General features: G+C 40.1%; 2 protein-coding genes across 5 annotated transcripts; one reads left to right on the top strand and one right to left on the bottom strand.

Moving 5' to 3' along the window:
- The first annotated feature begins 275 nt into the window (after positions 1–275).
- LOC144650164 (uncharacterized) lies at positions 276–3,117 on the top strand. 2 transcript variants are annotated; one of them, XM_078509822.1, is made up of 4 exons: positions 276–1,468; positions 2,247–2,401; positions 2,653–2,788; positions 2,981–3,117. In XM_078509822.1, the coding sequence occupies exons 1-4, from the start codon at positions 687–689 to the stop codon at positions 3,045–3,047; spliced, it is 1,140 nt and encodes a 379-aa protein (XP_078365948.1). In that variant the 5' UTR covers positions 276–686; the 3' UTR covers positions 3,048–3,117. The 2 variants fall into 2 exon arrangements, with proteins under 2 accessions (XP_078365948.1, XP_078365947.1); XM_078509821.1 differs by lacking the exon at positions 2,981–3,117 and having other exon boundaries at positions 2,247–2,680.
- A 21-nt stretch (positions 3,118–3,138) lies between these two features.
- On the bottom strand, positions 3,139–11,232 carry LOC144650163 (uncharacterized). 3 transcript variants are annotated; one of them, XM_078509820.1, is made up of 10 exons: positions 9,853–11,232; positions 9,500–9,603; positions 9,078–9,129; positions 7,792–7,905; positions 7,190–7,316; positions 6,665–6,772; positions 5,529–6,013; positions 4,494–4,884; positions 3,908–4,039; positions 3,139–3,240 (listed from the first exon to the last, which is right to left on the bottom strand). In XM_078509820.1, the coding sequence occupies exons 1-10, from the start codon at positions 10,678–10,680 to the stop codon at positions 3,188–3,190; spliced, it is 2,394 nt and encodes a 797-aa protein (XP_078365946.1). In that variant the 5' UTR covers positions 10,681–11,232; the 3' UTR covers positions 3,139–3,187. The 3 variants fall into 3 exon arrangements, with proteins under 3 accessions (XP_078365946.1, XP_078365944.1, XP_078365945.1); XM_078509818.1 differs by lacking the exon at positions 3,139–3,240 and having other exon boundaries at positions 3,800–4,039; XM_078509819.1 differs by lacking the exon at positions 3,139–3,240 and having other exon boundaries at positions 3,800–4,039; positions 5,529–6,007; positions 6,674–6,772.
- Positions 11,233–18,993: the final 7,761 nt, after the last annotated feature.

Genomic DNA, 18,993 nt, shown 5'->3' with positions numbered 1-18,993 from the left:
TATAATTGTTCAATGTTTACAAAATGTATACATTGCCACATCCAAGACATGTACAAAATGTATACATTTTTGCTACTTACAGCTTACCAATATTGGCAAAAAATGTATACAATTTGTATACTTTCAGCCATTCCAGCCCAGCCTAACCATCCCAGTATGGAGTATGGGAGCTGTCATGTTGGAGCGATGTCGTCGCTAGGGTGCACATACCCGCGAACCATACTGCTAGCCCTGATGACCATGAGTAACCAAAAGCATGGGTCTGTTAATATGAAGTGTGATGTCCGCCAAAATTATACTTGGTATTACGCTAGTGGAACCTGCAGTTTTGTAATTGCGTTCCGATATCTTGCAATTGGAACCTGCTCTTTTGTTATCGGGTTCTGGTATCTTGCTACTGGAACCTGCTCTTTTCTTTCGTCTTCTGGTGTTTTGCTACAGAATCCTGCTTTTTTGTTAATGCGATATTGCATTTTGTTTCTTTGTTCTTGCATTCTGACATTTTGCCATTGGATCATTACAACCTGCACTTTTGTCATTTCGTTCTGACATCTTGCTATTGAAAACTTCTCTTTTGTTATTGCTTTGTGACATTTTGCCATTAGAAAATTACGACCTGCACTTTTGTTGTTGTGTTCTTCTACTTTGATGGTGTTAATTTCATTTTGGTGTTTTGACAAGGTAACATGCAGTTCGGCATGGCACTCAGTGACGCGTTTTTGGACACAATAATTTATTTCCCGCCAAAATGTGTATGTCTCGAGTCCAAGATGGCGGACGAACAGGCAATGATAAGACGTCTTCTAAATAACTCGCTCGTTTCTATCATAAGGGAGTTGGCTTCAGAAATACTTGATTCAGACAGAATCGACAGCTTATACTATCGTATTGATTGGCTCTATCACACAACGGTAAGATACCTTGACACTGGAATTATTGACGCGAGAATAGTTCGCTGCTTAAGAGAAGCTAAAGATTGTCTTTATAGATCGAGTAGTGGAAGCCTGTCAACATCGTGTCAGGCTCAGAAGACATTTAATGGTGAAAGGGGTAGACCAGCGTTTGATATACCCAAAGAACAGCTAGAATTCCTCACAGAGAAAAGATTCACTGTTGAAGAAATGGCTCTACTGTTTGGTGTCAGCAAGCGAACATTAGAAAGGCGTTTAAGCGAGTTTGGGCTCAGTGTGAGAGCAAACTTTGCTCGTTTGTCAGATGCCGAATTAGATGCCATAGTCAACGATATTATAGCTGACTTTCCAAACGTTGGCTGCAAACGAATGAGTGGGCTGTTGCTGAGTCGTGGCCTCCGTATTCAGCAGTCTAGGATTCGAGAGTGTATGCGTCGAGTAAATCCTGAAGGTGTGCTTCTACGTGCATTGGAGTTAAGGTTAATACAAAGGAGATCTTACTATGTCCAAGGACCTCTGTCCTTATGGCACATAGATGGAAACCACAAATTAATCAGGTAATTATTACACTGTTTACATTGCATGACATTGGAAGAACTTCGGTTTACTCTTCTCGTTTGATCTAGTTACTGTGCGTGTAAATTGATTGTTACCTCTGCGGCGATTCAGTCTGAGGAGAGAACGTTCATTCCCTGAGGAATGATCGTTCTCTCCTGTAAACAAAAGCCCAATAATAATAATAATAATAATAATAATAATAATAATAATAATAATAATAATAATTTGACAATAAAAATAAGCGATGTTTATCAAAATTTAGTCTTATTCGAATAATAATAATAATAATAATAATAATAATATAATTATAATTATAATAATAATAACCCCATGAGAAATTGCCTTGTGAAATTGCCCCATGAGCAAATGCCCTACGATGGGGCCAGATCGGGGGGGGGGGGTATTCCTTTTGAAATTGAGACGGTCATTATCTATCAGTGAAAACGAGGGTTATGTCCTTTAGAGAGAACAAATCTAAATCATTTAAGTAAGTTTGAACTGATTTCTTTTTTTTTACCGAAATTCCCTTCTAGCCTCTGCCTCTCCTAAAGGCAAGTATTTGTCAGGTCTGTTAGGAAAACGGGTAACGGATTACAACGTCACGGTGAAGGAGGGCTGTTTTTCTAACCCTAAACCTAACCCTAAGGCAGGGGTAGAGGTAGAACAAAAAATCCTATTTACGCTTTCCAGTAACAACCAACTTTTAAAGCTACCTTTAGTATTCTTGATGCTATCTTAACAATTTCTGATTAACGTGTTTGGCATGTTACTCTTCAGGTGGAGGTTTGTCATACACGGCGGGATCGACGGTTTCTCTCGAATGATAGTATTTCTACGATGTGCAACAAACAACAGGGCCAGCACTGTTTTTGATGCATTCCAGTCAGCAGTCGAAAAGTTCGGCCTTCCATCTAGAGTACGTTCCGACAAAGGTAAAGAAAATACTGACGTAGCATGGTTCATGCTATCGCACCCACTACGAGGGCCGGATCGTGGAAGCCACATTACGGGGAGAAGTGTCCACAACCAGAGAATAGAGAGGTTATGGAGGGACATGTTCTCTGGGTGTATATTTGTTTTTTACCATTTGTTTTACTATATGGAAGCATGCGGAGTCTTAGACATCACAAACGAACTTCATTTGGCTGCACTCCATCTATGTGTTCTTACCCCGTATTAACAGAAACCTGTCCCTGTTTGCCGAGGGTCACAACAGGGGACCACTTAGTACTGAGCATAACAAATCACCAGAACAACTATGGATTAGAGGAATGCTGTCAAATTCCACTGGAAGAGTTGCAGAAGAGTTCAATGGCCAGGTATTCAATTTCTGATGATATATTAATCAAGTTCGTATAATGCAAAATTTGGATCCCTGGGGATATCTACACATGTGTAGTGGTGTGTGTGTTTGTGGAGGAGGGGTCTTTACTTACACTGTATGTGTGCGATAACACGTTAGCCTAAGCAACCAAAGAAACATAATTACACGCAGTAAACATTTTTTGCAGGTGGATCGAAATGCATATGGCATCGACTGGGACGGACCTGCCCCATCCGAAGAGTGGGATGGAATAGTCGAAGATGACAGCGTCATTGTTCAGGTTCCAGAAACGTTTTGTGCTTTAGACTCCCAAGGCATACAGGCACTTGCCAGGCAAGTGGATCTTGCTGAACCTTCCATGTATTATGGTGTCGATATTTACTTGAATGCACTGTCATTCATGCAGCAATGGAGGAACGTCTGACTTTGATAACAGTGAAGGTGTTACTGAGATAGAATAAAGGAAATTAGATGTTTAACAATGTAATAAAAACAACTTTAATTGTCAGGTATAAACTTTGACAAATTTTTTCCATGATCATCATAACGTTGAGTAACAATGTTGTAAGCTTCTCTGTGATTAACATATTGGGATAGTGCCAAACAGGAACTATTAGATCTCTTTCTCAATGCTCCGTGTACCAAGAATATTGATATAAGGTATTAAAAATGACAACTTAAATATCAAAATCACAGTCCTGCACTCCACTGAAATAACATGTAACTAAATCGATGCAAACTGAAATGAACGAAACCATGAACTCCTAGTGTAGACTTCGTAACATGTATCAATAACAAAGTCATCGTAGACATTACTATCAATAACATCAACAAGGGAATGAAGTTAAAACTCAACAGGATTGTATGATAGGAAGTACCCGATCTGTTACGTAATGAAACACAACATGAATATTTTTTAACAGTGGCTAATTTAGTAGATCCTTTCAAACATTCATACCAAGGCCAAAACACCTGTGTATTATTAGTAAGCGGTATTACAAGTGACGCTAAACTAGGCCAAAGCCAACATAACCAACTCGGCAGGTCAGAAGAAAATAATGCTGGAATTCTCCATAGGTATCGTGGACTGTAGGTACATTCAAGTTGTACGCACAAACGTCCGCATGAAGAGTCTTGGACGTGTCCTCCTTATAAGTGATTGTTAGATTTGTTTCTAGTCCCAAAGGAGGAATTTTCTGCAGGCCTGTCAAGAAGTGCAGAAAGTGTTGAAGATCGGTCTTGGAATCTGCATCAAGGAAAGGAAACAAGACATTTTTTAACATTAAATGGGCCATTTCCGAGTTACCTTTAGCCTCTGTTTCAAAATGAGTCTATGTGCAAAACCATTCAAATGATTGAAACAGAGGCAAAGGGTAACTCGGAAATGGCCTATTTAAAATTCTATAAACAGGGAGGGATGTAGGTGCTTTTACTATCTTCCTTCCCCATCAAATGCTCAGTAACTTAACATCAAGGACGTGATAATTGATGTTATTTTCATCCCACATCACTGTTATATCAATCCCAGTGAGCACAAACCAAATGAGGCAGTGCCTCCTGTAAAGCAATGGGCATTTTTATAGAAAAGTATTAAAAAACAAGATAGTTAAAGCATAAAGCTTGTGGGGTTGTGTGAATAAAGATACTGATTAAAATAGAACAAATCAAATAGAATATAAATTATTCTATCACAACTGCACCTTCAACATCCAGATCTGTTATAGCGTTGATCAGATGCTGCCGGGCTTGCTCCTTTTTGACATCTGACTGTTGCTGTAAGATGTCTTCAAACAGTCCAAGAACAGCATCGGCACTGAGAGGAGTCTGCTCCCTTGCAACAAAGTAGGGTTCCATGATTTTGCTGTGAGCCATCAACAATTCGCGGACACCCAGAACCTTTAAACCTGCACAAAACTGGTCAAGTGCTACTTTTCTCTTCAAAATAACTTCATGTATCATCAACTGCCACATTGCCAAGCCTTTATTTTCCACCGTTAAGACACGCACCCATCCTCCTGCTAGCAGTGCGTCTGTTTGATCATTCCCATCCAAGACTTTCTGAAGTTCGTCATTAGAGCTCGCATTATTCACCTACATGTTCAAAGATATCCTCAATTAATCAAAGCAATATACCAGTGTTAAACACATGCAATCAAAAAAAAAATTGACACAAATACAAGTTAATTTAAAATACGATCTTTCTAGCAGGATTAATGTGAACTGTCAATATAAATCCTAAAAATTGAGAAGGTATCCTTGTAAGTTTTCCTTGGTCAACGTCCTCCAAGAGTAGCTGAAAATTTTTCCTTACTGCTTTCTGAACTTGCCACAAGGAAACCGTCTTTTTAATTCTGAGCCCAGCTACGTACTGTTGAAAAGTTTTTTGTGTTATTCTTAGGGGGGAACTAAATCATAACAGTCATGTAAGAGGGCCCCGAAACTTTGATTTGTGCTGGGGCCACCACCAACTAGCAGTTTCCAATAAGGTTCAAAATGTAAATAAGTTACAAACATATGAAGATGATGTGAACTTTGGAAATGAATATGTGATCATTGCAGTTGTAATTGCAATTTAACCAATTGCAAATTAAGCCCAAACAATCCCCAATATTTGCACTGTACTGGAGACCAATTATACAGGTTTACTTGTTTACTGCACTCACGTTAAAATGTCCAAAAAAACTTATAGAATCCAAAAGAAAACTCATTCATGTGTGTTGCATCCACATATATACCTCTTCAATGAATTTACGCAAGTCGTAGTCTGGTATATCTTCCAGGGTGCATTGCTTTGATGCTTCATGGACTTCATCAGTTGCAATGTACGAATAGATCACTGGACTAAGGCAAGATACACCAAGGTCTAAGTGGGACAACAGGTAGGCACAAATCTTTCCAGCTAAGTGGAAAAGGTTTGAATGTACAGCATCAGCATTGCATACAGGAACTTTTCTACCATCACTACCCTCAAATAACTTGGCTTCTGAGGAGAACAATTTACTGATTAAGAGAGAGCCAAATTCACGACGAAGTCCTCCAGCATCAAGCCCAGCTTCACCTGCAAATCTGATTCTCAAGGGATATCTTGGATTGAACTTTGGGTTTTTAAAGAACACCACACAGTCTTCCCAGAATTGTTCCCGGTCTACAGTTAATCTGTTGCATTCTTGAGAGTTCAGTTGTCGTCTGTGCTTCCCCATGATACTTTGTAGATCTTCATCTAAAGAAATATGAATAAAAGTATAGGCAGTTCAGTTTCACTTCACCAAACCTCCAATACACTAATGTAAAATAGTGATAATGTCTTTTATTTATTTAATAGCATGCCTAAGTTATGTTATTTCAAGGAGGGTGGATTTACAGATACTAAGCATTATTTAGCATATTAAGCTACAAACAAAGCAAAGACTACACATTAATGGAACACAGACCACCGTCTTTACAGGCTTTACAGGCTAAGAAAACACTAAGCCGGTTCATCAACAAGCCCAACTGGCTTTTCTGGCCCTGGAATCTTTTAAAGTTTACCTAAGCCCTTGTTTTCATGTGAAATTTCGTGTTTTTTCATGTGAAATCTCTTTCAGCCGGTGAAATTAGCTGGCAGCTGGCCCTTTGCGATATCTCTGGTCCAGGATTGAATGCAAGTATTGTTTAATGAGTACTTCATGTTTGACTGTGTTATTTGGCATTTCCATATAACTTCATATTTGACAGATTTTGGTGTGTTTTGGTGAACATTTTAATGAGGACACTTTGTGATGCCTGCCATGAGAAACGTGCATCTCATTAGCATTCAATCATGGACATATCTGACCTGTTGTACACTTGGGTAAAGAAATGAGGCACATACATCTACAAATAAATCCAATACCTAAATTACTTGAATAATCCAAACTGAATGCAGATTGCATCAAGTCACTGTCATTGCCATCATCCTTACTCTCATCTACCAGATAACAGGATGAGCTTGCCTGGTTTTCTATAGAGGAGAGAGAACGTGGATGTAACATAAATATAGTCGAACCTCTGGTTGCAACCTGTCATAAGCGACCACCTCTTAATTTTCCAAAGTACCAAAAGTTTCCTAGTCAAATAACTATATTTTGAACCTCTTGTAAACGACCACATCTCGTAAGCGACCATGAACACTTTTAGAGCTAAAAGTTTGAAATTTTCTTTGTTTTTAACCTCCCGTAGGCCACCAAATGACAGATAATAGAACATAAATTGGAAAATAAGTTGTTGTGACATTATCGCATTCCTAGCAAGTACAAGAGACCATGATTCATTATATGGAAAAAATAAGAAAAAATAAGTTGTATTTAAACCATAATGAACCCATTTCCCTGAAAAGAAAACCAGGTCTGTTTATTTAAGGTAATTATATGTCACTTGCCATCCCAGTTCACAAGCCTGGAAGCTGCTAAACTGTAGTTTCCCTCGCATATGCTAAGTACATCTCTCAGAGAATCTTCATCCTTATCTGGGAATAAGTACTGCAGCTCTGCTACAGCAGCAGGGTCCTACAGTAGATGAAAACAATATCATATATATGAGGTCTACTTCATCACAAAAATATATTCTAAACATACAGTATGATTACACATACATCTTGGATATGGCATGTAGCCAGTTTTGCCCCAAAGCTTGCCAAATACAATCAACTACACTGTCATATCATTTACACACGAGAACGCAATAAATCCTTACAAATGAACTGAGACAGTTGTACTAGACATAATGAAAGCAACTCCAGTAGCATTTGGAGATCACATTTCTCTGCAATTTTAACTGAACTAACATGTACTTAGTAGCAGAAAATACATATAACAATGCCTACAGGTAATAGACTACTGGCATATAATTATGTACTAGTAATAGTATATTTTTTGTTACCATTTAGAAAAATACCTGTTAATTCCATGTACAGTGTAGTTTGTTTTTGGGAAAAGATTAATTTTATCACTAAGAGTAGCACTTTGCCACAGACAAACTTACAAGTGACAGTGGGTGTGCAGTGGAACTACTCAATTCTTCACCACTCAAATTGTTATTGAAAGTGGCATGCACATCACCAGTGGAACTGGATGGAGAACTTAAAAGTACAGGGGCCTAAAAGCACAACATTTGACTAATAAAATTACACTCATTGATATAATTGGACAAATACATGAAGTCCAATAAATATAACAGTTTCACAATGATTTAATAATATCAAATTTCCCAATTGAAAATCACTCATGGCTCATGCAAACAGCATATTTAGCACACTGATAGACGTGAATATAAAATCTACCCATCCCATGAAAAGTATATTGCCATGTTGTATTAGGGACCGGTCATAAAGTACAGGGGGGGGGTGGGCTATGAAAAATTGGGGGTGGGCCACTATTTTTCAACTTGTCAAAAAGGGTGGGTCAGGAAAAAAAATGCACTGCATTAGGGGTGGGTCATGGTTAAATTATTCATTAAACAGCATCTATAAAAGCGCAAACATTCTATCAGGATGCCTAAAACAGCGTTTCTGAGGTGTTAAAAATTTAAATTTTCCTGGGGGAACATCCCCCCAGACCCCCTAATCTGCCATGTACCAAACATCGTAACTCAAAAACACAAACTATTGTTATCCCTTTAAACTGCAGAGACTACATCTACAATGGCACAAATATTCTACCGGAATGCCTAAAATAGTATTTCTGTGTTTCTAAAATCAAAATTTTCCCAGGGGAGCATTCCCCCGGACCCCTTTACTTTGCCATGGGCTCCTGACTTTGCTTTGTAAAAACATCATTAACTCAAAACCACCAACTATTAGTGTCCCCTTAAACTGCAGAGGCTACATCTACGACCGTTACAGTACAAAAATTCTAGCAGAATGTCTAAAATAGCATTTCAGGATTCTAACACTGACATGATTCAAACTTTTGATCTCGAAAAGTTTTTGGAGATTCTGACTAAAGTGGTAAGCCAATGTTCCCTATGTACCTATCTACATTACTGATTTTGGTTGGGGGGGGGGGGGTGGGCCACTTGGTTTTTCTGTGCCACTCCAGGGGTGGGCCGCCCCAATTTTGTCAAATAATTCGGGGGTGGGCCACTGAAAATCAGTACTTAAAAAGAAAAAATTTCATAGCCCACCCCCCCCCCTGTACTTTATGACCGGTCCCTTAAATGATAAACATGTAGATGGTAAAGGAAATAGATGTAGGTTGTGTGCTAGACTGTACATTCATCCTGTATAACTAAAATTCAGTCTACAGGTGTATAATGAATTAAGTCCTCACTTGAGTTATGGATTCTGTACTTGTGGTTCCATCACTACAAGCAATGTCTGGCCTACCAAAGGATAAGATTAGAAATCAGCACAAACTGCCTGTTTCTGTCAACTGAAATATTTGTAGGCATTTCAAGTTGTCTAGAGAAACAAACATTTACACTTTTCAAAATTCTGCCACGATGGTAAAAGGAATTGTAATTTAGGAATTGTTACTACATGTATTTAGGTGCAGTTAGGTCCCTCAGTACCCATTTTTGACTCTAGAAGGAGTGAGACCATGTAACCTAACAACAAAAGTATGAGATAGAACAATTGGATAGACTTTTCATACTGCTAAATACATTTACAAGAAAATTACAAAACTTTGATCACTTTTCAAAACAACCTAAACTGTATTTTTCATTACTATTACATGTGAATTGTACTCACAAGTCATCATCATTGCAGCAAACAGCCAAATGTTGTCTGACAAGAGTTACTGGAATCTCAAGACTACAGTTGATACAAGCAACTTTTGGAACACTGCCAGAATCCTGTTTCAGAGACACATACAAAGATACATTGAAAGATATTGGTTATATAGGGTGATGTCACAGATCCTTTTGCCTAAAATGTCCCAAAGATAACAAATGTGCCGTAGGTGTATTCAAATGGCTCAAAGAAATGAGGGGGAAGGATCATTTGGTGCATTAAAACAGAATTTTCATCTCTATTGCCAGTCCTCTGTAGCCTTTTAAAAATTTCCGAAGTGAATATAATAATATAATTATTTGAACACCCACCTGGCTGTGGTCTGACTGAACAGGTTTGATGGCTTCCCGGTTGAGGTTGCATTGCAATGGTCTCACAAACGCGATTGCTTGCCCCAATCCTGCGGAGTCGCGTAAGAATTTTACAGTATATCCCGATGGTGGTGGTGGAATTAAGGTCAGTTCGCTAGGGCTTGGGCCACGTCTTAGTATCTCAAATCCTCCACCCTCTTTTAACTTCGGATAGCTTTCTTCTAGAGTCGTCTTCACCTCCGTTGCGTCAGCTCTACCATTAAGGCATACTTTTTTGCGGCCTAAGCCAGCCTCCTGAAGTTGGATCTTTAAAGATCTGCTGGGTGCTACCATTTGATCTTTATCTGCCAAGCAGAAAAATTCGTGAGTCCAAGTTTCTCTTTTAAAGAACAATGTGTTACGTTTCCTTCTCTTACTGGCGGATGGCGATTGTACACTTGATGAGCTAGTTGACGACGTTTCGCGACCATAGGGTGAAAACAGACTTCGAAAATTATCAAGTACTCTTCCATTTGCAGCACTGTTTCGTGCCAAACTTCCGCCAAGCACGTTATCTTCGTTTCCCTGCCTGTTCTGGTCTGCAAATACGCTCGAAGTTGTTGTTGTTGTGTGAGGAAACCTTGAGTGATTCGCCTGTAATCTTTGGCTGCTGTTCGGTTCATTCCGGCGTGATCCTGTAGGCTGAATCTCGGAATTTTCGCCGCTACGGCTTTGAGTCGACACAGCACTGCCGCCTGAGTATTCCCTGAGAAACTGGGTTGCTTCTACGAGCAAAGAAACGGCCCTGTGATGGTCAAATGGTGTTTGCGAGTCTTCTTGGTCCGCCATGTTGATCACATTGATCACATGGCCTTTTCGCCGACGAGTACTTTTCAACCAATCATTTCGCGAGATTTTTGCATAAATTAAAATACTTACATTTTGGCGGGAAATAAATTATTGTGTCCAAAAACGCGTCACTGAGTGCCATGCCGAACTGCATGTTACCTTGTCAAAACACCAAAATGAAATTAACACCATCAAAGTAGAAGAACACAACAACAAAAGTGCAGGTCGTAATTTTCTAATGGCAAAATGTCACAAAGCAATAACAAAAGAGAAGTTTTCAATAGCAAGATGTCAGAACGAAATGACAAAAGTGCAGGTTGTAATGATCCAATGGCAAAATGTCAGAATGCAAGAACAAAGAAACAAAATGCAATATCGCATTAACAAAAAAGCAGGATTCTGTAGCAAAACACCAGAAGACGAAAGAAAAGAGCAGGTTCCAGTAGCAAGATACCAGAACCCGATAACAAAAGAGCAGGTTCCAATTGCAAGATATCGGAACGCAATTACAAAACTGCAGGTTCCACTAGCGTAATACCAAGTATAATTTTGGCGGACATTACACTTCATATGTTAATTTTCTATGGGTATGGGGCTCTGCTCTGCGGCCCTTTGGGCTGCTGGAAGCTCCACTATAACCATGCAGGCCTAGCCACCCAGCCCACCTCAGCCAACTCTACCTTGCCAGTCCAGCTCTTGATTCTCCACAGCCCTTTATTCCAGCACTGGTCTCCCTCAGGGGTGCTTGTCAAGGAACTTTCTCAAGTAATATTCCATATGACATATACCAGATAGTTTAAATTGTGTATTTTCATAAAATCTTCATGGAACAATACTTATACCTAATCGTACCTTTTTGGTACGCTTCGGCAGCATATCAGGCGAGTTTGGTCGAGCCATGGTTCGTATTTTGGCGAGTTTGGTCGAGCCAAAATACCCATGGCGAGACCAAACGAGCCTGATATGCCGCTGAAGCGTACCAAAAAGGTACGATTAGGTATTTACCGTACCCAAATTTAGCCAAATCCAGACAGGTAGTGCAAAATGTGTTGACCTGCTTGTATTGATACTTTTTTGGCCTTCAACACTTTTATCAAGTCCTCTCATCGCATTTTTTTATTCGCTTGTTTGGAGTTTCATTCCCTAAATTTTCAAAATCCAAATTTAGCGAAAAATTTGGAAACTCCGACTCCATTGTTTCAGTGTGAATGTTTCAGTACTCGTCGGCAAACATCGCGCTATTGGCGAGCGCGCTCAAGTTTAGTTTTGGTGGGAAAGTTTTTCTCATTTTACGACCGGTAAGCACCAGCTACTTATGGTACCAGCCTACGCCATGACCATATCTAAGAGCGAAGGGGCGACAATAGAAAAACTAGTAGTGTGGATGGATTGCGAACATGTGCCTGTGGGTCTGGGGTACGTCGCTCTGTCCAGAGTACGAAAATTACAAGACATTGCGTTTTTGACAACGCTGCGCCCTCACCATTTCACCCCTGTTGACTAACTGCCAAAAGCTAGATGTCGTTCTCTAAACGTCTCTTATCAATTCCTTAACGACTGCTTTCTTGATTGCAGATGGCTTACACAAGAAAAAAGACCTTTGAACCTGCCGATAAAGTAGCAGTCAATTACTTTAAGCATACAGTGAGAGAATTGATGCCACCGTATGGCAAAACAAAAGGCGTGATGACCGATACAGAAATATTAGACAGCACCACTCTCTGGACTTCAGAATGGCTAACCCGTCCAAGTATTGCCATCTCGGAGTTATCGAGCTCTATTTACAGCAATTTGCCGACCCTCAAAAAGTACGAAGAAAAAGTCTTCACAAAAGGCACCATTTCCTACTTAACCGACAAGTTCAAGCCATTAAAAACAGCGTTACAAAGATTTAACAACAAGGACCAAGATGTCGCAGAGGAGCCAACAAAAGAAGATCTGAATCTATTAATTAAAACGGTCATGGACCCCAAGCTGATGACATTGACGAAACAATTCTTCGCGGCAAGTGGTGCCATGTACCACATCGCAGCGCAATTAATGGTTTTACAAACGCTGGCAAACCACCCCAAAGATTGGGCATCTAAGCACAAGTGGCAGCGTTTAAAGCAGATCCCACAGCAAAAGGCCTCAAACAATACCTGCAAAATGTCATTTTGCACATTGGTAATAAAGCAACCGCAGATCAAGCAGCAGCCGACGTGTGGGCTGACCTAACAGACACCACAAACATAGCCCCGCAAAACTCCTTCTGGGAAGACTCAGAAGAAAATGAAGAAGAAAACACGGTAGATTCTAACGACGTGTTGGCTGAAGGAGACGAATCGTACGACCAAATGTGGCAGGACATAGCAGAAAATGAAGACTGTATGGTAGACGAAGACAGTCAAGAAAGAAACCTTTTCCTGACCCAACAAGATCCTCCGCCGCCACCCGTACGTACAAAACGTACCAGAACACGATCTGCAGCCAAAAGCCCCAAGCCCAAAAGGCCAAAACCAAGAAACAAGACGCCGCTACAAAGAAATGAATCCGACGACTCAAATGGTGAAGAAGATCTTTCTTTGTATGCCAAGGTGCAAGCACGTACGCCTCTACAAAAAAAGAAAACTGCACCCAAGAAGAAACCGCGTGTCATTCGCGAAAGTACGCCAGAAAATTCAGATGATCAACTAAATGAAAATACTTCAGAAGATACAGAGAAAGTTGTCAAGACTCCCACAAAGAGGCCTTCACAAGCGCAACCAACAGCACCAAAAAAGAACCCGGCCAAAAAGGGACTGCATCACCCCCTACCACCTGGTATCAAAAGGTTACATATCCGCTACCCGGATAACTGAACATTGAACACCTTTCTTGTAGTTAAGACATTCTTTTGAACTTTTGGCATGTTTCCATGTAAAACCTCTTTTCAATTCATCGTACGGAAACACTACTTTAATTTAAAGTGACCGTGATATAGTGGCATATCAGGTCAGTGACTTGATATCGTAGGATATCAGGACAGTAGATCGGGCTTCTGATTGGCTACTTGCGAATTTGGGTACGGTAAACATACCTAACAATAACTGTAACGGGAATATCAAAAATTATATGCAAAAAAATATTAAAATATAATTTATTATTTTGTGGTTTCATAATAAATGTCACCTGCATTGACTTATAAATATGCCACAGTCCACAAGCATGCCGTAATGTTTTAATCAGCAAGTTTAGTAACTTCTCAGAAAAAATAGTTCTGACAAACGTACAGTATTAACATATGTAATGTCACATAATTTTCTTTATAATTCATCAAAGATCTAGCTGACAAACAGTATGAATAATATAATGTCACTTAATTTTCACAGAGAATTTGTTTCTGACAGAAATCTAAAAGCTTGAATCACTAAAAACGTTCTGACAAACAGTTTAAATAATGTCAGTTTTCACCACCCTTTAGGGCAGACAATTTGTTTCTGACAAAAATCTAAAAGCTTGAATCAGTAAAAAAGTTCTGACAAACAGTATTGAATTTGATGTCACTTTTCACCATCCTTTAGGACAGACAAGTTGTTTCTGACAAAAATCTAAAAGCTTGAAACGGTAAAAAAGTTTTAACAAACAGTTTTTAAATAATTTATAATGTAGATCACTTTTCACTACCCTTAAGGGTAGACAGTTTGCTCCTGAGTGATATCTTGATGCCTGACTAAGTGGTTCCTGAACATTATGTCCTTTTTTTGTTCCTGACAAAAATCCTAATCCTTGAATGAGTAAAAGAGTTCTGACAAACAGTTTAAATATAATGTCACTTTTCACCATCCTTTAGGAAAGGCAATTTGTTCTTGACAAAAATTGAAAAGCTTGAATCAGTAAAAGGTTCTGACAAACAGTATCAATATGATGTCACTTTTCACCACCCTTAAATTAGGACAGTGTGGTGTATTTAATAAAGAAAACAGTGTGTAAACTCCGAGTTACAACACACACATGGCAAGAACTCAACTAACTCGATCGTACACGGCCTTCTTGTCACGTGACGACTCTACTAGTCCCAGGACTCCACATTCCTCCCCCCCAAGTTCTGAAACAAGCAAGAAAACAAACGTCAACGAGAAAAAAAAATTAACGCCTCTGCCCTAAAACTTAAAACTGTTCACGGGGGAGGGAATGAGTCCATTAGTAAAAACGCTGCGGGGGGTTTCTATTCCTCGCTGGGTATCGCCTGACAGGGGTAGTTGGCCCCGAGTCCCGAACCATTGTTGCACTGGGTGGTTCTCTGTCTCCATGGACAACCTCGGGGTCATTTACATCAGGTACGGTTATCTCTGGATCCACACCTTCCTGCTGCAATGGGCTAGTAATTGGTAATGTGACACCAGGGTTGAAACTTTCTGTGGGTCGAGCAGCTAGTTGATCGTGGTGTCTTCGAACCACAGTTCCATCTTCCAACTCAATTCTCGCAGACAAAGGACCAGTTTCCTGGATGATAGTTCCTGGAATCCACTTGGGGCCTCTGGAGTAGTTTCGAACATTCACTGAATCGCCGACTTCCACTTGACGCATTCGGCTATGCTGATCATTTTTTTTTTTTTTTTTTTTTTTTTTTAAATTGCAAACACACAAAAGCACATCACTTACAAAAATACAAAAAAAGTATGCCCACTACTCACTACTTATTGTACAAATACTTAAGCTGTACACAATACAATACGACACTTGCGCTTCTTACAATTCGACACTGTATACTATTTACAACACTTACACTACTTACAATGCGATGCTTACTACTTACAGTGAAATATATATTTTTTAAATACAAAAGAGACTAAAATACTATAAAGCTATACATGGCACAAGAGCTAATTGACAGAACTTACACTGCACTTACAAAAAAAACTGAAATTGTCACTAAACTAATACAGCTACTTACTATAACAACAGATCTAATGTAACTAAAATGATAAAGGATAAATATAACAGACAAAGAAAATGCACCTAAACCTGGCTCTTTTGCTTAAACAGTGGAAAGAAAGCTACCGCATCGCTTATGCAGAGAGTGGTCCACTTTGTTTCATACTTTTTATAGCTAGAGTTTTTAATAGCGATTTGTCTTTCACATTTAATTTTGCTTTCCAGTAAGGCAAGAAAGACCTTTATGCTAGGAGTCTCTGACTGATTTCTTGCGAGATATAGATGATATTTAGCAATAAGAAGATAGTGATTGAAAGCATGATAGCTGGTGTTCTCAGGTCTGTATCCATAAAGAATTTCCGAACAAGTAGGATTGAAATTGTCAGAGCGATTTGTATTCCACCATTCTATGACGTCTTTCCAAAATAGCTTGACTTCGGGGCACTCACAAAACCTATGGAGAAGTGTCTCATTTTTACAGTGGCAGTGTTCGCAATGTGGTGACTCTTTTATTTTCATTCTATAGAGTGAGAGATTGGTAGGTATGATGTTATGTATGAGTTTATGCTGAAAGCTTCTTAATCTATTTTCAACGGTGATTCTAAATGGAAGTTCGTAGACATCCTTTAAGTTTGTCACTTGATTTCTTAGAGTGATTTCGACGGTAGGGGGAGAGAAGGACCTTTCCGCAAGCATCAAACGGGCTTTTTTTGCGGAGACGATATCATCGCTATTTGAATCAGCCTTTGGGAGTTCGCTAACACCACCGACACTGTTGCACGTGATTTTTCTTTTCCACGCTTTGGGGATAGCAGCGAGAACTCCGGCGTAGTCGAGGAAAGTGCATCGAACGCTGAATTTGCGCTTAAAATTTTCGAAAGAGAGGAATTGGTCGTGATTGTCGAGGAGATCACTTATTTTTAAGATGTCTTGATTTACCCATGTTTTATAATACACCGTTTTACCATTGGTCTTTATGAACCGGTTGTTCCATAAAAGTTCTTGTTTGAATTCATTTGCATTAAGCGGTTCCTTGTAATTCAATTCTTGCCACACCTTAAGAATATTTTTATAGAAAGGTGGTAAATTGTTGAGGTTCAGAAATTTTAGGTCGAAATTGCATTGAAATAGAAAAGCTCCTCCGACTTTACTTAATAAGGAATCAAGGCGGGCACACCAGTGACTGCCAGCCGATTCGCAATAACGATTAACCCAGGTAATCTTGAGGGATTTTACAACATCTTCAAAGTTAATCATATTTAGACCGCCTTTGCAGACTGGGCCAATCAACGTTTTTCTCTTAATTTTATCAGGTTTGAAATTCCAGATAAAGGAGAAGATGATGCTGTTGACCTCTTTTATGAATTCGGCAGGAACGTTTAAGACGGAGCAGCAATAAACAAGTTTGGCGATTGCTAAATTCTTTACGATGGCTATTCTGCCTAAGATGGTTAGATGTCTTTTGCACCAGATGTTAAGAACTTTTTTAAGTTTGGCAAGTTTCTCATCAAAGTTTAGTTTGATTCCAACATTCGCGCAATAAGGGAAACATATTCCAAGTGCAGTGACATATTCTTTCGGCCACGAAATGCCAAAAGGCTCGTCTTTTCCTAATCTGCTTTTCCAACGACCTAGCCACAGACCCTCAGTTTTTGATCTATTAATTTTCAGACCCGATAGATTGCTAAACTGATCAAGGAGAGCAAATAGAGACGCTGCGGAAGAGTCGTCGCGGATGAAAGCGGTGGTGTCGTCTGCATACAAACTAAGTTTAGTGATCTTATTCCCGTTTTCGAGACCTTTGATAGAATCAGTGATTCTTATCTGGTGTGCGAGTGGTTCTAAAGCGAGAACAAAGAGCAGTCCCGAAAGAGGACACCCTTGTCTCACTCCTCTTTGTAGAGAAAAAAACTCTGAAGAGTGACCATTGTTGATAACGCAACTAGAAATATTGCTATAGAATGTGCGAATCCAGTTAAGGAAACTTGGACCAAAGTTCATAATGTTGAGGCTATGCTGATCATGCTGTATCTTCTGTCTTGATTGTGCTGCATGTACCCTTGCCGCTACATCTGGTCGCAGCAGATCGAGATGTGACCTCAGACTTCGTCCCCAGCGTAACTGAGCAGGAGACTCACCCGTGGTGCTTTGGGGGGTAATACGATAACTTAATAGGAACCGAGCTAACTTGGTCTCGACAGAGGAGGTAATGTGCTTGATGCCATTTTTCTGTAGAAATGACTTGAACTCGCTGCTAACAAAATTGGACCCATTGTCTGACACTACAATCTCTGGTAGGCCGTGTGAAGCGAAGGTTGTCCTCAGCTTTTCGATGGTTGCGCTGGAAGTGGCAGAATTCACACAATGGATATCCATCCATTTAGAATGCGCATCAATAATTAGGAGAAACATCTTGCCCATAAAAGGACCGGCATAATCTACATGTACTCGAGACCAAGGGCGGCCGGGCCATTCCCAAGGGTGCAACGGTGAACTGGGTGGCTTCTTTTGGTGGCTTTGGCAGGTAACACAGCTTTTCACCTTTTCCTCCAAACATGAGTCCATTTTCGGCCACCACACATAGCTCCTAGCTAGGCTTTTCATTCTAACAATACCGGGGTGGGACTCATGTAGTATGTTCAACACTTCCTCTCTCCCCTGTGGGGGTATCACGACCCGGGATCCCCAAAGTAGGCAGCCAGCATGTACACTCAATTCCTCTCTTCTAGCAAAATAAGGCTTCAGGGCTTCTTCTTCGACTGCCATGGGCCATCCGTGAAGGACGGATGAACTTGAGAAAGTACTGGATCACGGGCTGTCCACAACTTCACTTTAGTGGCATCCACTGGGCTGGTGTTGATGGTCTCTAGAAGGTGTATAATGTCCCCTGGGACGGGCGTGGTCTCTGGAGCAACTGGAAGGGGTAGACGACTGAGGGCGTCTGCGTTTCCATTCTCTTCACCAGGGCGATAAATAAGCTCATACTCATACGCAAGCAAAGTCAATGCCCATCGCTGCATCCTACTTGAAGCCATTAGAGGTGTGGCTCGTTCAGGGTTAACCAGCCCCAAAAGTGGTTTGTGATCTGTGTAGACCTTGAAATGACGTCCAAAAAGAAATTGATGGAACTTCTTCACGGCAAAAACTACAGCTAGTGCCTCTTTATCTAGGTGGCCATAGTTCCTCTCTGCTGTGGAGAGTGTTCGTGAGGCATATGCAACTGGTTTCTCTGAGCCATCTTTCATAACATGGGCCAGCACTGCCCCAATACCATAGGGTGAAGCATCACAAGATACCACCAACTCTTTCTCAGGATCATAATGTACGAGTACATCTGATGATTGAAGTCGATTCTTGGCCTTATCAAACGCCTCTTGTTGCTCTGTACCCCATTTCCAACAGATATCTTTCCTCAGA

The sequence above is a fragment of the Oculina patagonica genome, chromosome 4, assembly GCF_052425735.1.
Source record: "Oculina patagonica isolate OP01 chromosome 4, crgOcupat, whole genome shotgun sequence".
Lineage (NCBI taxonomy): Eukaryota > Metazoa > Cnidaria > Anthozoa > Scleractinia > Oculinidae > Oculina > Oculina patagonica.
The sequence above is the reverse complement of the archived record's forward strand: the minus strand, read 5'-3'. Positions and strand labels throughout refer to the sequence as shown.